The sequence below is a fragment of the Perissodus microlepis genome, chromosome 17 (genome assembly GCF_051167445.1).
Source record: "Perissodus microlepis isolate ML-2025 ecotype Zambia chromosome 17, ASM5116744v1, whole genome shotgun sequence".
NCBI lineage: Eukaryota > Metazoa > Chordata > Actinopteri > Cichliformes > Cichlidae > Perissodus > Perissodus microlepis.
This window is the reverse complement of record NC_140477.1, coordinates 4,412,582-4,434,866: the sequence shown is the minus strand read 5'-3', so window position 1 is coordinate 4,434,866 and position 22,285 is coordinate 4,412,582. Positions and strand designations below refer to the sequence as shown.

Below are 22,285 nucleotides of genomic sequence, written 5' to 3'. Positions count from 1 at the left end.
AGGCTACAGTTCCTCTGGAACTGATGGGGACTGTGTACACCTACGACTGCTTTAGTCTATCCTTACAAAATTGTCACTTAAAAGTCTGGTAACTAGATCTGCTCAAAGGAAGATTCAGCTTGTTTTAACCTCCTAGGACCTGACGTCCACATAGGTGAACATCACATTTTGGGTTGTCTAGACCACAATACAAAATTTTGCTCTACAAGGGCCTGATATCCACTTACCAGGACATTATACTGCTACTGTTCTATCAAAATTTAGAACAAATGTCCTCATATGTGGATATCAGGCCTTTGTAGAGCAAAATCTGGTGAAAAGATAATTCTTTGTTTTTACATTCATCAGGTACCAATCAGCCCAAATAGCAAAGATAAATTAAAAATGCATGCCATGAAAGAGTTCAGGTCTCAGGAGGTTAACCTTCAATATCCTGTGTTTGAGACAGCTGGCATTATTATTGTGAAATCATTCATGTTCACTAGACTAAAATTTTAGCAATGGCTAAGATTATATAAATGCTTAAGCTAACATAGTGTAACTAATGTTATATCTTGTAGAACCATTAGTAGGATACTTGGTAGCCATTCCTGTTACCAAAATATAACGTTGACACTTTCTGTTCTGTACAGTTGTTTCTCTTTTTTACTGTTTACATTATTTAAAGTTCAGTGTAATGCATTGAGAATGCTGTAAATGTCCTTGGATTGGAACTAATTACATTTTTGGTATCATGACATCACACACAGGTTAAACTTCAGCAGAAAGGTTCCAGACAAAAAAAAACCAAAACACACTGTAAAACCCGTACACTGGTCTCCATAGGAGCTTCAGCTTTGAATTTAAATACACTAACATTCCTATACATGCAGGAAAAACTCACCTCATAGACGTTGAACTGGCTCTGTCCTCTGGATAGTTCTCTGTAGCTGGTGCTAAATTCTCCAATAAAGTCATGACTACAAACAGAAATGAAGAAGAAAGGAGACAAGAAAGAGAGCTTCAGAAAAACTTCAATCTTGTCAATTAATTTTAATGTAATTTTTCTAGTTTCTAATCCAGAGATCATTAAAAAGCCAAAAAAAAACCTAAAAAAGAAAAGAAAAAGGCAAAAGAAGTTGTCATCTTGTGATTTAACAAGATTCCATTTTATGTTTGAAGTTTTTAAATCAACATGAAATGATAAGAATTCCAGAAAAAAAACAACATCATATACACCTCAGAGCAACAATTAGGAGGTTTGTTGTTACGGAGGATTAAAGCAGGATTAAAACACTTTCATGGACAAAAATCACTGCCAGCATTTCTTCCCCACTGAAAAAGATACACCAACACACTATGGCTCAGATTAGGAGTGACACTGAATAGATTCCAAAGTACAAAGAATAGAGAAATAACTCCCTGTTAAACTACAGCTTGACAAATGTTGCTGTTTTCTTTCTGTCTGAATGCCAGCAGCCAGAATCCAGACTCATCATTAAGCAGTCAATCGCTGACGATCGTGTACTCAGCTTTCTTACCTACTGAAAACATAGACTTCTGTTAATTATGTGTGACTTAGGGATTAACTGGGTGCAGGAAGCTGACATGTTGAATGTTAATGCAATCAAGACACGAAGTAATAAGGAGAGGCACTGCTGTCTGTTTATCAGTGATTGCTAGTGCTGAGGTTATCAGCGCATATCAGATTAATATCTGTACAATAAGCCCTGAAAGCCTTACAGTCACACTCAGCAGTTCTGGAAAACTATCCTGAAAAATGTAAAAATGCAGAGCTTTAACAGTTATTACTTTACTGTCTTGTTCCTGATCAACTGCTTGTTAGATATTGATTTGTACCCCACCTTTACACCAATTAAGCTAATCTGAGCCCAGTTAATCACCTTAGGCAACCATATTAAAATGCTCAGCTTAACAGAAGAAATAAACAAGCTTGCAGCTTGAGAAGGAATCAAAAAGTTTTGGTCTCTATAGCTATTTTCTACGGTTGCCCTGAGAGGCCAAACGGACTGCAACTTAAGAAAATACCAGCAATAAGAAAAATGCTGCAAAAGCACACAAAACACAACGGAAATAGGAAGAAAGAAAACAGAAATAGGAAAAAGCACAAGGGAAGTGTTTCTGGGGAGACAATAACCCGACGGACCAGTTGCAAGAACCAAAATATGGTAGTCGTGTTTTATCATGATTCATTTATTACTGATAACGGATTTTTAGGCTAATAGTTAGGCTAACACGCTTACCTTTCATCTTTTCTTTCCTCATAAAACCGATAGATCCTCCACTTCTTTTAAGTGTCTCCCAGCGCAATTCTTAGCATATTTTGGTTCCTGCAACTGGTCCGTCGGGTTATTGTCTCCCCAGAAACACTTCCCTTGTGCTTTTGGAACTGTGTTTTTTCCTATTTCCGTTGTGTTTTGTGGGCTTTTGCAGCGTTTTTCTTATTGCCAGTGTTTTAAGTTGCAGTCCGTTTGGCCTCTCAGGGCCACCATCATTTTCCCCTCTCATAACAACTTTATGGAGGTGGAAATGTGTTCATAACTCATCTTAACATTAGGGACATCCAACTTAGACTGTCTGCAGTCACTCTCAGACCGACTGGCAAATGTTTGCAAATAATTAACAACAATAATTAACAGAAAGCAAAAGATAGCAGACTCCAACTTATTGCCATTTTATCGCATTTTATCACTTTGAAAATAGTAACTGGCTGCGAGTGGCTGCAGACCTGTTGCTATTTTCAAAGCAACGATTTCAAAGGAAAAAGGATTGACGTTCACTGCAAAATGTAACAATAAATGTGGTCATCTCGTAGTCTCCAACCACTGTTGTCTCTAGTATGATTGTTGTCATGGTAGAGGGTCGTGTGACCCAGTGTTTGAGTTTTATCGTATTTTGTTATTCATTTGTGTTCTAGTTTCAGTTTAGTTTATCTAACTAATTTCTACAATGCCTACGTTGCTGTTCTAGTCGTTTGTTTGTGGATCCTTTTGTGTCTTCTCCCCTGTTCTAAGTCTCCCTGTTTTGTGTGTCTACCTGTCATGTTTCATGTCTCTGTGGTTACAAAAGGCTCGCTTTTTGTCTAAAGTTCAGTCCCATCTCCTCGCCTGTGTCTGCTCTTGGGTCCACCTCACTCACACTCCACACGTGACAATTGTAGCATTACACAACTACATATCCCTGAAAAAAAATTCAGTCCAACAGGCCTTGAAGTTTGTACCATTTGAAAATGTTCATGCAATATAAACAGCAAAAATACATGTCTGTAAATCTGATTTTAAAAGCAATAGCAGCAGCACAGGAATGCCAGCATTTATTATTTTAGCTGTAGAGTATTTACACCTTACGTGAGCTGAGTGAAGTGAGCTTCTGGAGCCTGTAATGTAAAAGCTTACATGACAGATGACTTATTACTCTAACACTGTAAGTATTTACCTGCCGTCTCTGTCCCAGTCGTACACCTCGATCTTGATTGTTCTGTTAGGAGAGGCGCAGATTAGAATCAGGTTAACAAAACAACTCGCTTGTTTTTTCTGCTGGTGTGCAGCTAAATTTTATACTCCTGGAGGCATTAAAATGCTTATTTGCACCATGCAACATATTTAAAAAGTAAGACCCAATGTTGCAAAATGATGAAGTACACCGAGACCAGAAGAATGTCAATTTCTTTCATCTATGTCATGGAGCTTTTAGTGGAAGCAGATCCATTCTGCAGCTTATCTTTATTCCAACACACTGTTTGCCTGTCACTGTACACCTCATCTCCAAATACATCTATTTTCTGCATCCTATTGTAGCTTATGAGGAAACTGGGAGAAAAATAAATAAAAACAGAACAGTCTGCAGGAGGCAGATAATGCTGCGCTATCATGCCATCAACTAATATCTGCAATATGAGGGTTATTTCTGCCTGACAAAAGGGAGTGACACATGGAGGGTGTGTGTGTGTGTGTGTGTGTGTGTGTGTGTGTGTGGTGGGGCATAGAACAAACAGCAAATTAAAACAGAGGAAGCAAAAAACACTCTGCTGGAGAGAATGAGTACTCATACAATCCCAGTCGATTAAGGCTGTTGTTTTCACAGTGAAAAGCAGTTTGGGAGCACGCATGCTGTACCACTTTCTAAACTTGCAGTATCTAATTGGAAATCAAAGCCAAAACTGCACTTTTTCCATCCTTTTTATCTCCCAGTATGAGAAAGAGTGGAAATGCAAACCATCATTAATGGGCCTTAGAGCTGCTTAGTGAGACAGATGGACATTAAAGGAAAGAAAGCTGTAAAGATAAGGAGTGGGAATGGGCTGTCTGATAATGATGAGCACTCTGATGATGAGTGTGTTTCCTGGCTGGCGTAACGTTGTCTCCTGGAGAGGTACAAGTACGTGCTGATCTGTCTGGCATAAATGTATTTTCATGTGTTTATATAGGCGGGTGTCTTATTAAGTCGGTGTTGTGCCACAGCTCAGCAGGAAACATCCTGTCACGGTGAGCTTTGATGATGTGATGAGAAACTTCACAGCCTCAATGTACATGTTTGTGTGTGTGCTTGAGTGAGAGTGAGCAAGTGATTGCAGGCCGACCACAGCATCTTTGTATAGACAGACACAGTTCCCTATTGTTTGCCAGCCTGAGCTCCCCGTTATCTCTTTTCCCAGACTGTAGAAACACACACTCAACTCCTGCGTGTCTGTGTTTCTGTGTGCGAGTCCACTGAGCTTCCTGACTCTTCTATTGATAAGGCACGCTGTGTCTCACCTCATCCAGTAAGCTTACTGGACCAAACTTCAGATCGATGCTGCTGTCTGTTAGTTTAGCTATGTTAAACCCTGTTGTGTGCCCTTTTCCCACACAGCTGCTGTCAACACAGGAGACGGGACTCACATGGCTGTCATAAGAGAGGCACACACATTTATCTGCTTTAATCTGCTTTCTCACTTGGTCTTGGACTTCTGCTGAGATGTAAAGTAAAACAGATGTTGCACAACAAATAATTACACGTAGCGATGTTTCTTTAAGATATTCGAGGATATTATGCAAAAATGTGTCAGCTTTGTCTTTATGCCTAAATTGTAAAACTTTTAAAGGGGACCTATAATGTTCCTCCTTATATTCTGTCATATATTTACTACTAATATGGTGTAGATATTAGTGGGCAGCACGGTGACACGGTCGGGGTCTTTCTGTGTGGAGTTTGCATGTTCTCCCCGTGTTTGCGTGGGTTCTCCCTGGGTACTCTGGCTTCCTCCCACAGTCCAAAGACATGCAGTTAGTGGGGGTAGGTTAATTGATCAATCTAAATTGCCCATAGTTGTGCATTTGGGAGTGAATGTGAGTGCGAATGGTTGTCTGTCTCTCCCTGCGACAGACTGGCGGCCCATCCAGGGTGTACCCCGCCTCTCGCCCTATGACAGTTAGGACAGGTTCCAGCGCCCCCTGTGACCCTGAAAAGGATAAGCGGAAGCGAATGGATGGATGGATATTAGTAGTTCAGGGTGCTGTAAATGCTCAGTTTCAGTTTTTCTCCTCTTGGCCGTGCATGAGTTTGGTGAGAAAGATTTCCCTAACATGCTCATCTTTGGCAAAGTTCACAATTTCTTAAAAGAAAGCTGAATTAAATGCTGGGTAGCCTTTTAAGAAGAGGACTTAAAACTGCTTCTTTAAAGATTCAGAGGCCTTGAGACCCGCTAGTCCTCTAGAGAAAAATGTATCTCCAACTGGTGGGTGAGTAGTTGCTGGCTGTCACCAACAGGGTGATTGCTGTGAGGATCCCTGTTGTTGCTTTAGTTGCTTACAAATTGCCACAGTCACCCAAGCTTTATATAGAAGACACCGTCAGCAAAGTGATAGTTACAAAATCTGAAGCAAAGCAGAAAATGAGACATTTTACCTTCAAAGCAAAAGCTTTGCCTTACTATTACAGTTTTAAAGCTTTCATTGCACTGATGATTCACCTGGTGACTCCAAATGCAATCAAAGTAATCCCCTGAAAGTTTTCCATGCATCACTGTAAACCACTTTGTGACCAATTTCACACTAGCCGCTGACAGCAACCTCCAGCAATGCACACTTTTCCCTAAAATCAGTGTTTATCAGCAGATCACTGACATTTCTCTAAGCCTGCATCCTGTGGCTTTAGCGGCTGCCAGCAATTATTCACCGACTGATCAGGAAATACACATTTTCCTCTGGTGACCACTGGTTGCCAGATACTTGCGAGCAGTTCTCTAGGCCTGTGTGACAGGAACAAGACATTACATTAGATGCTTAAAGCTGTCCCTTCCCTGCAGAGTTGCTTTGATTCAAACAGATTACATCAACATGAGCAATGTCATTGCTTGCCTGAAATTTTAACAAACATCTAACCAAAATATGTAGATATCTTAAGGAGTGGACTCATACACTTTTGCCTCCGGTCGAATAAGTATTCTTGCCATTTGTTCAAATAAGCTCATCTTTAACCTGTTAGGCCCCCGGGGTTTTTTGAGCTTCCTGCTCGAAAATGAAATGCCCAAAATAAATAGAGTATTTCTCTGCAAGTACGAACTCCGTGTATACAATCTTGGTATCAAAATAAAGCTAATACCTGTGGAATTTCATCAGAGGTGTAAATATTACTGCAGACGTTACTATGTCAAAGGTACTGTGACTCAAACATAGAACAATTTTAATTTCCATCGCCTAATTTTTAAAAGTATTTTCTAGCATATAACACCTTTGAAAATAGGCTTTGGTTCACATTTAACTCCAGAAAATCACGTAACTGTTTGGTGTCTTTGCTTTTTCTGGTGGTTGTAGAAATGGTTTATATGAGATTCTAGCTGAGATTCAGATGTTTCTGTGGATGCTACACATGTCGAGACTTATATTTCTGACCTTGTGTTTAACCGATTAAATGCGATCTCGTCCCTTTTGCCCCCGGTACTGGGATGCTTAACTAGTTAAACTGTTTCATCGCCAGTTTTTTTGCAAAGAAATCTAAAGAGAAAACAAACATCAGTTTCTAAATCAATGGAAAAAACAATAAGATCAGATATTTTGTAACATATAGTGTGTGTGAGTGTGTATGGGGACTGAATTGTGCAAAATAAATGCTGGGGGCAGACAATGAAGAAATGCTGCTTTCTGGATCTTTGCTTCACTTAATCCTGGTATGACAAAACCATTTCTAGCAGTCTGTTTCTTGTGCATTGACCCCACTAAACTAAATATAAACCCGACCACCAGAAAATAATATGTTCTTTCTTCCAAAGCGACTATGAAGCATATTTCTAAAAGCATCATTTGGATGACACATCAGTCACAGGCTTCATTTAGAAGTCAAACCGCTACGCTGCTTTCAAATGTATAAACATGTACCGACTTTGATGAAGTAATCTTACTATAAAACATGACAGTCAAACACTTTTCCAGAGGAAAACTAAATCATGCATCTACACTCATCAACTTTTCCCTCCTGCTGAAACTGACAAATGTAATATTTAAGCTTGGCAGCTGCAAACAGTATCATGCATTATTCATTCGCACTGTACTCAATTTAACAAATGCTAATTTCCTTACAAAATACAGTAAATATATTTTCACTGTCACATTTATTTACATCAATTTCAGGATTATTTCCAAAACATGGCTTACCATTATAAGAGACCTCACAAATTAATCATAATGAAAACGCTCTATGATGGGCAGCTTCTGTGATTTAAAATGAACCCTAATAAAAAAGTGACACAATAATTGACGCTAATTAACCCCTATAGATAATATTGTTCTAAAATAAGCAGATGGGAGAGAAAGTAAGGCACAGACACCCATGTAATGTTTTAGCGCTACGCAGCCTGAAGAGGCCATCAGACACTGAAATCATCAGAGGTGCATGTATTACTGAAAATGGCATTTTTGAGTGCCTTTCATACTGAAAAGAACTCCCCTGGATGATTCAGATGGCCGTCTTGGTCGCTGCATTGTACTTAACCTGCCATAATAGCTGCTGTCTAAAAAAACAGACATACCTGTCATAATCACCGTTGCAAAGAGCACGAACGGGGATTTTAAAAGCCTGCCAAACAGGGTTCAGTGTATTCTTCACCACCTCTGTTTTATGGCAGATGGTAAACCTGCAGAGACAACAAGGAGGAGAGGCAGTGAGGAAAGTGCAACACTGTAAAGCCAAAACAGCTTAATGGTGTTTGTCCGAGTAGTTCCGATACTATTTCCTGGCTTTGGTTTACTGCTGCTATCACTGCTAGACCAATAAGCTCTATTCCTTACTACATATATGACGGAAGTACCAAGATAAAGAAAATGGATAACAAGAAGATTGATTTCCATTATTCTGCTAATTTATTTACACTGGTGTCATTTCAGCTCAGCGGGAGAGTCATTGCAGGTTACCAGATAGTGCTGTCATTTACGGTCATGCTACTTTTTCCTTTTTTTGCTCTCGGGCTCACTTTGAGCTCACCTGCACACATCTCACATGTGAAGTGGAGCTGACAAGACACAGGTGAAGTGAGGATAACATTAATCGAGTGGATGACCTGTTATGTTGAGAGCAAGCAAGAGGCAGAAAAACGGAGAAGGAGGAGGTTTGCAGTTAGTTTGCAGAAACACTAAGAAAAGCTGCTGGCGTTGCAGCCACCGAGTCCCTCCACACTGTTCTTAGCTTCCTCCATGCTACGGTAGCTCTCCCTCTAGCAGCTGGGGCGCTGCTGCAAAAGTGTGGCATAATAAATGCAGGCGAGCACAGAACTGAGATGTATAGATCAGCCCCATTGTAACTGACTGTCCCAATTTACCCTGTCAGACGGGGCATCTCTATCTCCAAGATTTTGCACTAACTGGACGTCACATGTATTTCGTACATGTTAGTGAAATATAGCACAGGGATGACTGTTGGAGTTTCCAAGTTTGTTGCTCAGAAACCCCAAAACAAAACAAAAACAAAACAATATAACATAATTTTATTCATTCTTATTGTGCTTTCGAGCATCTCTAGCTCCACCAGGGCAAGGCAGAGCACAGAAACAGCAGCAGGAGAAAGGAAAAGATGGATTTAAGAAATAAACATAAGCAGGAATAAAAACAAGAATATTCAATTAAAGAGACATCCAGCTAACTTCCTGCCACTTTGAGTGGAAGAGTGTGCACGCTGCAGTACTTTCCTGATACTCAAACACACAGACAGAGGGAAAAAAAGCTAATTTCATTAGTCCCTCAGCTAGAAAGTGGACTTGGTATCTCCCACCCTCAGAGCAGAAGGCTTTATCTGACTTGTAACACACTGCAGGATGGAGAGGAGTGTTCATGGGGTGCTCTGGATTGAAAACACAAAACGGATGTGCGCGCACATACACACACACACACAAAATCCTTATCCTATTGCTTCCAGATACACTCACATACATCTGTGCGCACGTTGCTCATGTTAGCGTCTCCACATGTCACTCACATAAATGCTTAAACAGGCAGGATGGCTTTTGATCTGAGGCAAATCAATGAAAGCAATTTCCTTTGGATGCAGGGAAGGATTAAACCAGACCCGGAAGGGGAGAGGGAGCAAAGGGGGCGCGAAGCAATGAAGAGACGGGAACTCACGTGCCGTCCTCGTTGCTCCTGTAGAAGACCAGGAAGGGGTCGGATTTGCCAAAGAAATCCTTTTTGTCCAACTTGTTTCCACAGAACTGCATCATCACTGATTCCTAATGAGGAGAGAGTGAAAGGAATATATTAAGTCAGGGTGGAAGGCTGAATTTTCTGATTGCAGCATCGTTTATAATATGGGTTTCCTCTCAATATGACTATGATAGCACAAAGTAACTGTAAAGAAAAATAAAAAGATCTTACATGATGATAGACTGATCCAAAAACTGTATTACTTATCATCTACAGTTGTGTTTTATTGAATCTGCTAACCTCGGTTCTCTATTTTGTGGGCTCGGGAACTGCATGAAACAGATATTCAAAGGTTCAAAGGGAGCTCGAGCCAGTTCAGCTTCTTGCCAACACTAAAAAGAGGTACGCCATTTTTCATTCAAAATTAAGACCGACATTCAAACAGCTGCTGTAACTGGGGAAGCATCATTACAATTTTTGGACCTGTAATCCATCCAATCGTGACTCATAAGGCTGAATCGAATAACCGTCATAATCCATTTAGCTTATTCTGCTAGCAGCAGAGCTAGCATACTATGAAGGAAACAAAGAGCACCGGGTCACACATTTGAAGGAATGCTTCCTTTCACATTGTTGTGACGTCATAGTTTTGCAGCATGGAAAAAACCTGCTGATGTGGATAAAAAAGGAGGGGAGGGGTTAATGTTACAGGGGATTGGTTTTTGTGTGTCCATGGTGCTAAACCACGAGATCACAGCAAGGTGACTGGTCACTTACGGTGTCAAACCTGGACCAACATTAATTATGATGATTCAGGAACAACACCGACACGGGGATATCAGACTGTGCCAGTGTAAATTATTCAATCTCGGCAGATGGCAAAAGTCAAGTATTAGTATTATGTGGAAAAAGGTAAAAGTTGGATTGGTAACTTTAACTTTCCATAGTGCCTTAAGCACTTGTACAAAGTGAAACATGCAGAGAAAACGGATACATGCAGCATTTAGCAAACAGAGGTAGAAGTCACTTTCTCACCCTGCAGTTGTTCAGCTCCTCAGCTTTCACAATAATGGTCCCGCATTTCTTCCCTGGAATGCCTCTGTTTATGATACAATACAGCAAAACATGAGATTACAGTCACCAACAGCGTATTTGTCATCACCACAGTATTTTGTCCACATGTATTCTTCCGCCTACACTTCAGGGTCAAATGACAAGTTGAAAAATACAGGAAGACGGCTCACGTTTTCTTACTCGAGCTGCCATCAGGGTGGCTGTAGCTCAGGCGGTAGAGCAGGTCATCTACTGATCGGAAGGTTGGTGGTTCGATTCCTGGCTACCCCTAGTCTGCTGCCCAAATATCCTTGGGCAACCCCAAATTTCTCTCCGATGCATCCATCAGAGTGTGAATGTTACAGCACTTAGAACAATGTGCTTGTGTGAATGGGTGAATGCACAAGTTGTGTAAAGCGCTTTGAGTGCTCAGAAGAGTAGAAAAGCGCTATATAAGAACCAGTCCATTACCATCAGAGCAGTCTATACAGCCGAAGAGCAGTCAGTGAAAACATTTAGCTTGTTTGATAACAGTGGCACTGGTTTCTAGACATCCCGCATAAGGGTTCAGGCGGGACTGTGACCTTCTCACAGCAGGGAGGGGACTTCCATGTGTGTCTGAAACCACTCCCGTCCTGCACAGGCACACGGTCAGTCGTATTTCTGTGTGTGTCAGGTTTGTTTGCTTGACGGACAGACGGAAAGCTTCTTTTCTGAAAATGAACCCAGCCAGTGTTGAGATGTTTTTCTCTCATCGCAGTTGATTACACACTACGTATTGTTGCTACAAGTTTCCATGAAACACGCCTTATGTTTTATATTGTTACCAATATTTCCATCTATCTACCTATCTGGGTCATGACGTAAGTAGTCGAACCCTTAGCGTGCCCTGGGTCTGCTTTGCAGCCTCCCAGCAAGACATGCTCGAAGACCCTCACCTGGGAGATCTCAGGAAGATATTCTACTGAATATTTTGATATTTTACTATTCTACTCAGATGCCCACAGACAATGCCCACTACAATGATGACAGGGTAACGTGTCATCATTGTAGTCTTTGCAGTTGCAATCACCCAGGACCAGTTTGCACTGGTTCACTATACAAGGGGCAAATTCCACTGACAACATAGCTCATGGGATCATTCGGACACATAAAGGCCCTAAAGCACAATAAAGTAGCAAATCATAGAAGCGAGTGATTAAATTTGATTAAGCAGACAAAGCTGTTTAATATCCGTGATTGTCACCTCTCAAATTTGCTGATATTCCTATGATGTATTCCAGAAAATCAGGAATTTTAGATTTACAAGCAGAGCTGGGAGGAAAAACATCACTCGCATGTTTTATTACCTCATTTCCAAGATATACTGTTAGCAAAAAGGTGTTTGTGTTTCTGTGCTGTTTGTGTGCGAGTCCACACATGAATCAGCTTCTGCTCCTGGGAAGGGCACAGAAGCTGTAGCAAAGACTGGAAGGTGAGAATAGGTGATGCATGTCGGTGTGGGTGTTTTACGTGTAAGCGCTTTCTCTGCATAAACATCAAGGTTTTCAAGGTGAAGTCACCATTTACTGTACCTCCTCCTCCTAAACAAATATGCTCTTTAAACAGTCCCACTGCACACACACACACACACACACGAGCATGACCAAAAACTTTCAGTGTTCTGTGGCACTGAAAAAGTTGAACTACACCTACATTTATTTAAATATGTAACAAAATGTGGGCTGAGAAAAGGCGACACATGCAACATAAACAACATATTACCACCTAATCAAGCCAACGTAACCGATGCATTAGCAAACAGAGCACAACTCCCATTTATGTAGAGTTTTCTTTCTGATCCTGGCAAATGCAAGTCAATCATTTACTCTCCTTTAGCTCTGTGGACACCCACCCAGCTCCTCATGGATTTGTGGTTACTTGCTCTGGACTGCTTATTATGTCAGGCAGCTTGTCGATAACTTTGAGTGTTAGCTGTTTGACGACCCTGGAAATGTAGTGTTAGATTATCAGCATTTGAAAGCTTTGCTGCACCTGGAAATGAGCGAGATGAGAGGAAAATTATGGTCTGTAAGATGCTAAAACTCTCAGTAGGTTTGAGGGCTTCACGGAAAAACTAATAATAATATTATGGATAAATTCTTAATCATGAGGATTGCAGCAGAGAAATCTTCTGTTCTCCCTCGCTGATGTAGTAAAAGCACGTTCTGTGTGCATGTGAGAAAGCGCAGGATGACATAATTTGACACAGATTTTGAAAGAACCTACATTTCTGACAAAGAGGAATATGATGAGCTCCGCTATGAGACACTCACCTCGCTGGGAAAGACTCTCACAGTCATTAAGTCAGCTCAGAACTGGGGTCTAGGACCTCTGTGTGAATGTAATTCAAATAGTCCTTCTCTATTTCACTCTGGTCTCGTGCATAACGGGCCGAGAGTAAAACGTTTTAGAAATGGATTTATCAGATCCTGCAACCTCAGATCCATATGGTTGTTTCAGAGACTATAAAGCGTAAAAAAGAAAAAGAAATGTAAAATTAATATGTAGTTTTTCATCTTTTTATCCAGGCAGCACACAGAGGTGGATCTACACAAGACTGAGAGGACTGTAACAACGAGGATAAGGCAGACAGAATGATAAAAATAAAGCCCTGATTCATCCAAATGCAACAAATTTAATAATGTTTGCCACTACAGTCTCTTTGGCTGCTTGGGCACCGGCAGTGATTCTTAGGGGGAGTTTAAAAATGCTAAATTGTAGCCTAGCAGCCGTATGATGAAACACTAAACACAATCTAAATAAGCTTGTATGTAGTCCAAACACAAGAATTCCAATAAGGAAAAGCTGGGGAAAAACACATCTTTACAGATGACATTAGCATAGAGATGGAGTGATCAGGAAGGATTAGAGCAACAGGGGAAAAAAAATCAATAAAGCAATACTGATTTAAAAGAACAGCCTGCTTAAAATCCCAGTAAAGCCTTCAGCAGAAGTGATCTCGCGAATTTTAAGTATGATTCACACGCTTTACTGCTTTCTTTCCGCATGAGCGATGATGTGGAACATGTACAAAGTAGTGTCTTTGGATTGTTAACATCCTCTTGTATATGACTGATATCTGAATGGCTGACTGCAATTATGAATGTCTGCTCAAGTACACATGAACAAATAGCACCAATGATACCTAAAGAGGACTTGAGACACTCTGATTTCAGCAAATCAGAAGCCACGGAAAGACCCACAGTGTTCCCACTCACAGACCTGAGAAGGTTTTCAATGACTTACAGCTTACTCGCACCTAACGAACAACACAGCCAACAACACTGCATTTCCATATTTCCACTTGACTTTGCACCCCTTAATCTAATTTTCAGTAGTTTCAGAAAAACATTTAACAGCTCTCAAGTTCCAGATATCCAAAGTAATTACTTCATTTACATAGACTTCCTGCTCTTTGTGCTACGGTTCGACAGTGGCAGCATGAAACAATAAAAGCAGAGCAGGGGGTTGTTGGCAAATTGGACATAAAAGAAGAGCTAAGCTAATTAAAAATGTTGAGCTGTGTGGGTTCCAGTCAACTACAAAATAGAGCATCATCAACCTTCATCAGCACCTCTGTTAAATCATTTGCTGGCTTTAAATAATGATTCAGCTTCAGTACACAAGTCCCATTATTTTAGGCTATTTCATAATGACACATTAGTACTTTGCAAAGAGGAAAAGCAGGATTTGATATACAAATACTCACAGCTTAGCTACAGATGTAACTTTAAAACATGCCTGTATCTATAAAGTGTTAAACTAGCACTACACAATAACTGTACATTGTAGTACATCTTACTACAATGATTATAGTAATGTAACTACTATAAAATGCAAGTGTCCCTGATTATCAACATATATACATATAGCACTTGGGATTCATTTTTATAGCGCTCAAATCCTTGCAAATCATATATGTACATATATTATGTGTAGTCGCAGATTTTAAAACCAGTCGCAACATTACGTGTACGTTAGGTTTATGCATACGTTGTTGTAAATACGTTTTGCTCAACTACAGGGCTGGTATACAGGTATACAGTATATAAATGTAATAAAACACTCGGCCTGAGCAGTTATTTACATGATTATTTGATTTAATGTACATAAGTGATCACTGGTGACCACTAGTGGTGTGCAAAAGTGTTTGCCCGCTTCCTGATTTCCTTTTTTTTTTTCGCGTGTTTGTAACACTTAAATGTTTCAGATCATCAAACAAATATTAAACAAGCAAACCACAAATGCAGTTTCTACATCATCAGGGCATTTATTATCAAGGGGGAAAAATGCAAACCTACAAAGGCCTGTGTGGAAAAAGTGATTTCCCACTAAAAGTAATGACTGACTCTATGTGATCGCCAGGCTGATCACTAAACAGGTGGTTGAATTTTTTTCCCACACCTGTAGCTTCTGAATGTAAAGATGCCTTAACAGCGGTTGAACAAACACAAGGTGATTCTTACATAGCGGTGAAAGTTTGTGTGTATTCATAATTTTTCCAGATGAGGAACAACATACAAACACTTCATCACCTACCAGTTTCATGTTATTGGTTTTGGGATTCAGCATAACTGAGCACACGCGAGGTGGAACGATGGTGTAACAGAAAAAGGAAAACACAACACAAAGTTGTAAAACTCTCGATCACTGTCCATACAGCCCATTTAACTTGTTGGTATCCTCTTACTCTCCATCGTGTCGTCTCACGGCAACAATACACATGAGACACTCACATAGACACCCTCTATGATAAGTGCCCAGGATCGGTGTCGCTATGACAACTCTTCCGAGCTAGGTCCCCTCCGGCGGGACATCGAATTGGATTCCCATGCTCGTTATTTTCCTAAATGCCTGCTCTCGCTCCACTATTTTTCAGAAAGCTGCAATCATTATTCTGACAGAAATAAAATAATGCGCAGGTGGCAATCGAAAGGATTGCATAGTTACAATAGATGGATAATGTATTCCACAGTTGTGCCTTACATACAAATGCATACATGCACAGACACACGTGTGTGACAGATGTGATATAGAGTTGGAAGCTCAAACTCCTCCGGGACGATATGTATGAAAATGACAAATTAGCACAATATGGGTGAAACGACAGCGTATACTGATGCTCGTGTTTCCTGAAATCAAGTAAAGCAACACAAAACAGTCTGTGTTTAAATGAATACACATCTCTGAGCTCATCATCGTGCTCCAAACCACGTTCCTCTTTTTTAGTTTATCAAAAACACCTAAGCTGAAAAGCACGTCAGGAGCATCTCTTCTTCTGCGTCTTCCTGCATGCGTGTGAGTGCGTCTGTGTGTGAGGAAACGCTGTGAATCCTCTAATCAAGACACACGGATATGCAATCAGTGTCTGGCAAGAGACAGCTAATTAAGACTGGGCCACTTCTGGGCTGTACGGTGTAACGCACACGCACGCACATGCACGCATTTTCATTATATTCCCGACGAAGGTGGACTATCTGAATGAGACATCAGTTGTCATTATAAAAACATCAGGATCTGCCTATTCTTGGTCATGCCCCGACACGCAAAGAAACACAGTCGCGCACGCACTTTCATTGAAAAGAAAGCTCATAACTATAATTCTGCTTAACAAAAGGCACACTGACATCAAATCCATGTGACACCAAAGGCAGATACACTTTCTTTTGTCCTTTCTTACAAATGCTTACAATCAGGCTTGTATTCACAGCTATCAGCCTCTGAGTGTGTGTGTGCATGTCTTGGTTCACTTGTATTTAAAATTGTAGACTACTTGGCTCTTCCATAGTTCATCGGGGCTTCTCTGTGACCCTCTTCCCACTTACAATGAACACCGAGATCTTGTTTGAGGGAACAAAAGTGTCAAAAAGAGCATAAGCAAGTGCGTGAGCAAGACAGAAATAGAGAGTTCTGGAAAGAAAAGAGCAAAGGGGAAGAAAAAAAGTACAAAGTGAGAAAACTGACTTGTTGATTATTCAAAAATATTCAGGAAGCAACAGGATCAGTGCTTCAAATGAAAATGGTGTTAGTAATAAAGTCATGATATTTATGAAATCAGGGGTGGTCTCATGCTAATTTTATCCAACAATAAGACTAACAGACTCATTAATTTATGGAGTTAAAGGTCAGAAAAAGCTATTGAGGGATTTACCGGCTTCAACGTATAACTCCTGTTTAATATAAAGAAAATTAAATTTTAAGTAAATCGAATCAAACTTCTAAGTCCAAATAAGCCTGACATGACCTATAATATCTTTGCCATATTATGAAAGAGTTTGACATTTAGAGAAATGCAGATATTGTTAGGTTCCCTGGGTTTATAAAGTCCCAGTGTTTTGAGTTTTTTTGTTACTTTATGTATTTCCTGGTTTTTCTATAAACTGATATTCTAAAGTTTTGTTTCTCATTTAGTTCATTTGATTCACTTTTGTATGATGCATAGTGGCAACAAATAGAATTGGGCTGACAGGTCTATTGCTTTACTATGTAACTGGTAACTAATTACTATTTTCAAGTAACTTGACCAACACTGGTCTCTAGTCCCTTTGTGTCAGTTTTGTGGTCATCTAGTGATTCTGGTTTTAGTTTCTCTGCTCTGGGTTCAATTCTGGTTTATTGGGTTTTGTTTCATTCCTCGTTATAATGATCATGTTTCCCCTGTATTCTCTAAGTAATGGTCTGCTTGTGATTCCAGGTTTTGTTACTTCATGTTGTTCCTTAGTAATCTTTTTGTTTTCTGGTTCTTCTCGGTTATGTGATATTCAGTCGTCATCCTCTGCATCTGTCCCATTTCTGTTTCCTTGTTAAGATCATATATGTGGATCTGTCACTAGTTTAGTCATTTCCCATCGTTTCCCATTCCAGCTATGTTTATTGTTCCCTTCAGTGGTCCCTGTTTGTTTCTCCAGTCTGTCCCTATGGCTGTCTGGGTCTCTGTCTTGTTTGTGTGTGTGTTTGTTTCTTTTCTTATTTTGATAGTCTTTTGTCCCATGTGTGTTTGTTGAGTTTTGCTATCCTTGGTTTGTTAGTTGGATTCTGTCCCCCAGGTGTCTCCATCTGTCCTTATTTCATGTGGGTGTTTAAGTCCTCAGTTTTCTTCTGTTCGTTGTTGCGTTGTGCCTCATTCTATGGTACTGTGTGTGCCTCAGTGTTTCCTGGGATGTGTTTCCTCCCTAATTCTGTTTCCTATTGGATTACTTTGGAATTACTTTGAGACCCCCCCCCAAAGAAACAAAAAAAAAGAAAAACAAAAAACAAATAAAAAAGGAATTTGTTATTTGAGACCAACAAGCAATAAATGCTCATTTTGTGTCGTACTCATGAATCCCCTGCCCTCCATCCTTTGGGTCCTAAACCTGCCTACCACATAACGTCACATGACACCTACTGGGTTTTTATATCATATTTCCTTCATACAATAATAATGAAAAAGACACAAAATGAAACAGTGAAAGTGATAAAAAAATAAACAACAAACATGTTCAAACAATAAAAACTAAAGTGAAATAAGAAAATCCACTGTGGAAACTGTGACACTAAAGTGAATTAAAAACAAAAATGTCAAAATGCAATAACTATAACAAACAGATTAGAAAATACAAAAGAGATGTAGAGTTTTAAAAATAAAGTGCGAGACGCCGACTGGAAATGTCCTCAGCACTAATAGAGCATTAATGTGTAAGTGCAACAATTAAGAATACAGACATTGTATTAATGTAACAATCTAAGATGAGTGTTCACAGACTGGCCATAGGTCGGATAGAGTCTGTGCCAGCAGAGGCCTCGGGCATCATTAATAAGGCCAGAGCTGCACCTGGGAACAAAGTGTTTTTGTGGTGAGAGGTTTTGGCCAAGATGGGCGGCAGGATATATTTCAAAAACACGATGTCCGAGGTGGGAGAGATCAGCCATAATGTTTCCTGCTCAGTGTCTTGGAGGTGTGCAGGTCCTGTAGAGAGAACAGGCAGCAGCTGATAACCCTCTCAGCAGAGAGGATGATGGTCTGCAGTCTGCCCTTTGCTTCGCAGTTAAAGCAGGGTACCACATGGTGGCACAGGATGTGAGCATAGACTCAATTACGGGGGTGTAAAAGTGCACCATTATTGACTTTGGCAGGTTGAACTTCTTCAGTCTCTGCTGGGCTTTTGCTGAGACTACTGACGACTCAAGGTCCTGGATGATGATGGTTCCCAGGAAGCAGAAGGACAAAGCGTTAACTGCAGAATCACACATGGTGATGGGAGACCCGCATTCCTTCTGGATGCCACAACAATCTTTGCTGTCTATCGAGCACAGTGTGCCAAGAAGTTCTGCTACACCTGGTAAATTCTGCAAGTGCTAAAGTAAAATACATAAAGAAAGAAAGAAATACTAGCAGCATTTAATACTCATAGATTAAAATGTTCTTCAAAAAAGCATAAACTGCTTCCATAAAAATACTTCTATCACATTTCACTGGTACGGCAGCATGTACTGTCTAGTGGCTGTAGCTTCAAATTTGCTGTAATGCAAATACGAGAGTTGTGTAAATATTCTCCAGAGGCCCCTGGCAAGAAAGCAAATTAGAATCTTTTTGGAAATGTCAAGCTTTTCCATTAAACTGCTTTTGTTCTATTGAAATTAGAGGTAACATTTTTCTAATAATCGGCATCTCTTGAAGTGTTTACGGCATGAATTTGGAGCAAGGAGAGACAGTGCTGCATAATATCTTTGGACAATTTACCCCAGTATGCATCAGTTTGTTTACATGTGACCTGGTAATGAAATTTAAGTCAGAGCACTCATGTCAAAGTGTATCATATTGTAAGGAGAAGGGCACACGAGGTCTAAGAACCAGGAAATGAGGTTTGTTAGGAGCGGGAGGCTCATTAGTTAGGGTAGGTTGTCCAATAATCAGAAACTGACTGAGGCGGAGCAGAGTGGACGTGGGTGAGAGGCAGAGGTGATAAACTTTGATCTACTTTTACATTAATTATTTAAAATGTGTTTCTTATGTTTTTGTAGCCAGCAGTGAGGTCAGCTTTAAAATGTAGGCAATCAGCTGTTCAATCTGTTTCACAGTGAGCGCGTTTTATACCGTCTAATACCACACGTTACCCCAAATTCATTTTTGCTTTTCATATTGTTATGAAATCTTAGGCAAGGAAACAGTTGTTATCAGCTTTTTTTGTACGCTTTATTAGTTTACTCAAATGTGCATTTTAACTTTAAGATCTAAATAATAAAACCCCTAAATAATAATATTAAATACTTGTTTTGTCTGCTCTTAAAATTAGAAGAAATAGATGAAAATGATCGTGACTTATTCAAGAAATTACGCTTTTGCCATTACTGCTGTTAAAGTGACCCCTCCTGATGGTTCTAGTGTAAAGCTACAATCATTATTATTATAGCAATTATATTTTATGATAACCTCTAGCACATATACGTTGAGTTAGGGAAACTCTAAAGAAGGAGGAAAAAAGGCATGTTGTCCACTTATGGTCACTGATTAAATGTATTCATTATTAATTAAGGTTTGGAGCTCTCTTTATAGATATATTATCCTCTCTTGATACTGTAAACGTGTACTAAACTTCCAAATGTGTCTGTTTGCACACAAACAGAAGCTGCACCTACACAGTTCATCTGTTTCAGCTGTTTGCAATATGGCGGGTGGATAGTGCTAAGTTAGCTGAATGCTACGTTAACCATGTGCCTCACCATTGCTGCACTTGATGATGCGTTTTGCTTCTTGTTGCTGGTTACTCTAAGTGTCTCTCTCACACACCCACGTGCGCACACTCCTAAATGCTCACTGGAGTTACACTGAACAATGCAATATGTTAAAATTGTTAAGCCCCACCCCCACCTCCTCCGCCTGTCATGTCAGGCTGCAGGTGTATGCCTGACTGTCGCTTACACCCACGCACATATATAAATACAGACACAACCTCCAGAGCCAGAGAACAGCTGTGTGTCCTGCCCCTTCATTTTTAATGAAAGTTGACAGTTTTCCTCATTCTGCACCAAATCACTCTTGACCTCTTATAAATGGTCGATATAGGTCGCACATGTGAATGTAACAAACCTATTTCATTCAGCGGTGATTGTTTTGCCTTTTTTCTCATCTGCATATATTTGCAGAAGCGTGGCACAACATACGGAGAGTGAACGTCTTCAGGACCTAAAGCAACCAACCTCCACATTTTACACATCCCTGAATATCAAAGAAAGAACTCAATTCACAGCCCATAATTTAACTTTTCTTCCACAAACTCCTTTTGTGATAACCAAGGAACACTTTGCATTTGATGTACTCGAGTAGCAAAACAAAGAAGGAGGAGTAACATCTCTATTCCTCAACCGGTTTTAACAGAATGTTTACAAAAGAACAGGCGCTGAATATTTTCCAATATACACATCCATTCGTGGCGCAGCTGCAGGGGAGGCTGACACACCGGAGCTCCATCAGCTCATCACGCCTCCCCTGTATAGAACGTGCTGGGACCTGAGGTTGGGGTTGTTGTTGTTGTGTGTGGGACACAGCTGAAAAGCTGCGGCCATCTGTTGGAGAACAGCAACCGGAATAAAAAGTGTTAAACGTGTGAACTATGTGGTCGGGTCTGTCATTCATGCCACAGTGGTGCCGAAACCCAGGAGATGGCATGGCGGAACCACAACTGGGCCAGTAGTGGAGGCGCTGGCCCGAATGGTGGGCGAGTTCACAGCCATGCAGAGGGAGCAAGTGGCCAGGCGGAACAGCTGCAGGACCGGTCCGAGCGTGGGATGCAGCTGATAATGAATCTGGCAGCTTGATTCGGTTCCTGGCCGACCCCCACGTGTTCATGGAGGTCAGCGCGCGGGAGGGACCTGCCCAGGCTGAGTCGGAGGTCGGTATGCCGTCTGGACCTGCTCATAACAAGCCGGAGGTCCGCACCCCGAAGCGACCTGCCCAGAAAGAGTCTGGGATCGGAGTGCAGGAGGAACTGTTCTGCCAGAGCTGGTGGACAGCGTGCGGGGAGGAACTGTTCTGCCTGACTCGGAGGTCGCCATGCCGTCCAGTCCAGAGGCGTCCTCACCAGAGGCCAGTACGCTGTCTTGACCTGCCTCAGTTCCGCCAGAGGTCAAGATGCTGTGTGGTCCTGTGTGGCTGTATGGCTGCCTGCCAAGCCGCCTGTGAACCCCAGCTCGTCACGTCCACCGCTGGACCCGCGGTCGGCCCCCGGACCCAGCTCGTCACCGTCGCTGGTGATGAGGTGGGCCCCCTGGTCAGGTCCGTCATTCATGCCACAAGGACATTTGAGAAAAATTAGAACTTTTATTGCAGCTAGTTTCTTAAACCCCTTCATAAGATTGTTTGAGGGTTAAGAGTTTCTTCTGAGGTAAGATTATTTTATATAGAAATATAGCCAAGCAAACATTTTTGTGTGCGTGCAAATGTAAATAATCAAGAGAAATACAACTGAACTATATGTGTGGACCACTCCAAAGACGTGCCCTCTCCATGGGAAACCTGCCTCTGCAATCACCATGGCGATTCCTACTCAACAGGATGACAGTTTTGCTTTGACGTGAAGAGAAGATATGGAGTAAGCACACAC

At 40.9% G+C, this 22,285-nt stretch overlaps 1 protein-coding gene across 1 annotated transcript in view; it reads right to left on the bottom strand.

Moving 5' to 3' along the window:
- Positions 1–22,285, bottom strand: part of LOC146369076 (copine-8) — a 103,134-nt gene that overhangs the window by 35,975 nt on the left and 44,874 nt on the right. The window contains exons 7-11 of the mRNA XM_084909223.1: positions 10,644–10,707; positions 9,591–9,694; positions 8,006–8,110; positions 3,436–3,477; positions 884–959 (exon numbers count right to left, since the gene is read on the bottom strand). Of these exons, the coding sequence (XP_084765349.1) occupies positions 884–959; positions 3,436–3,477; positions 8,006–8,110; positions 9,591–9,694; positions 10,644–10,707 (391 nt within the window). The remainder of the gene's footprint in view (positions 1–883; positions 960–3,435; positions 3,478–8,005; positions 8,111–9,590; positions 9,695–10,643; positions 10,708–22,285) is intronic.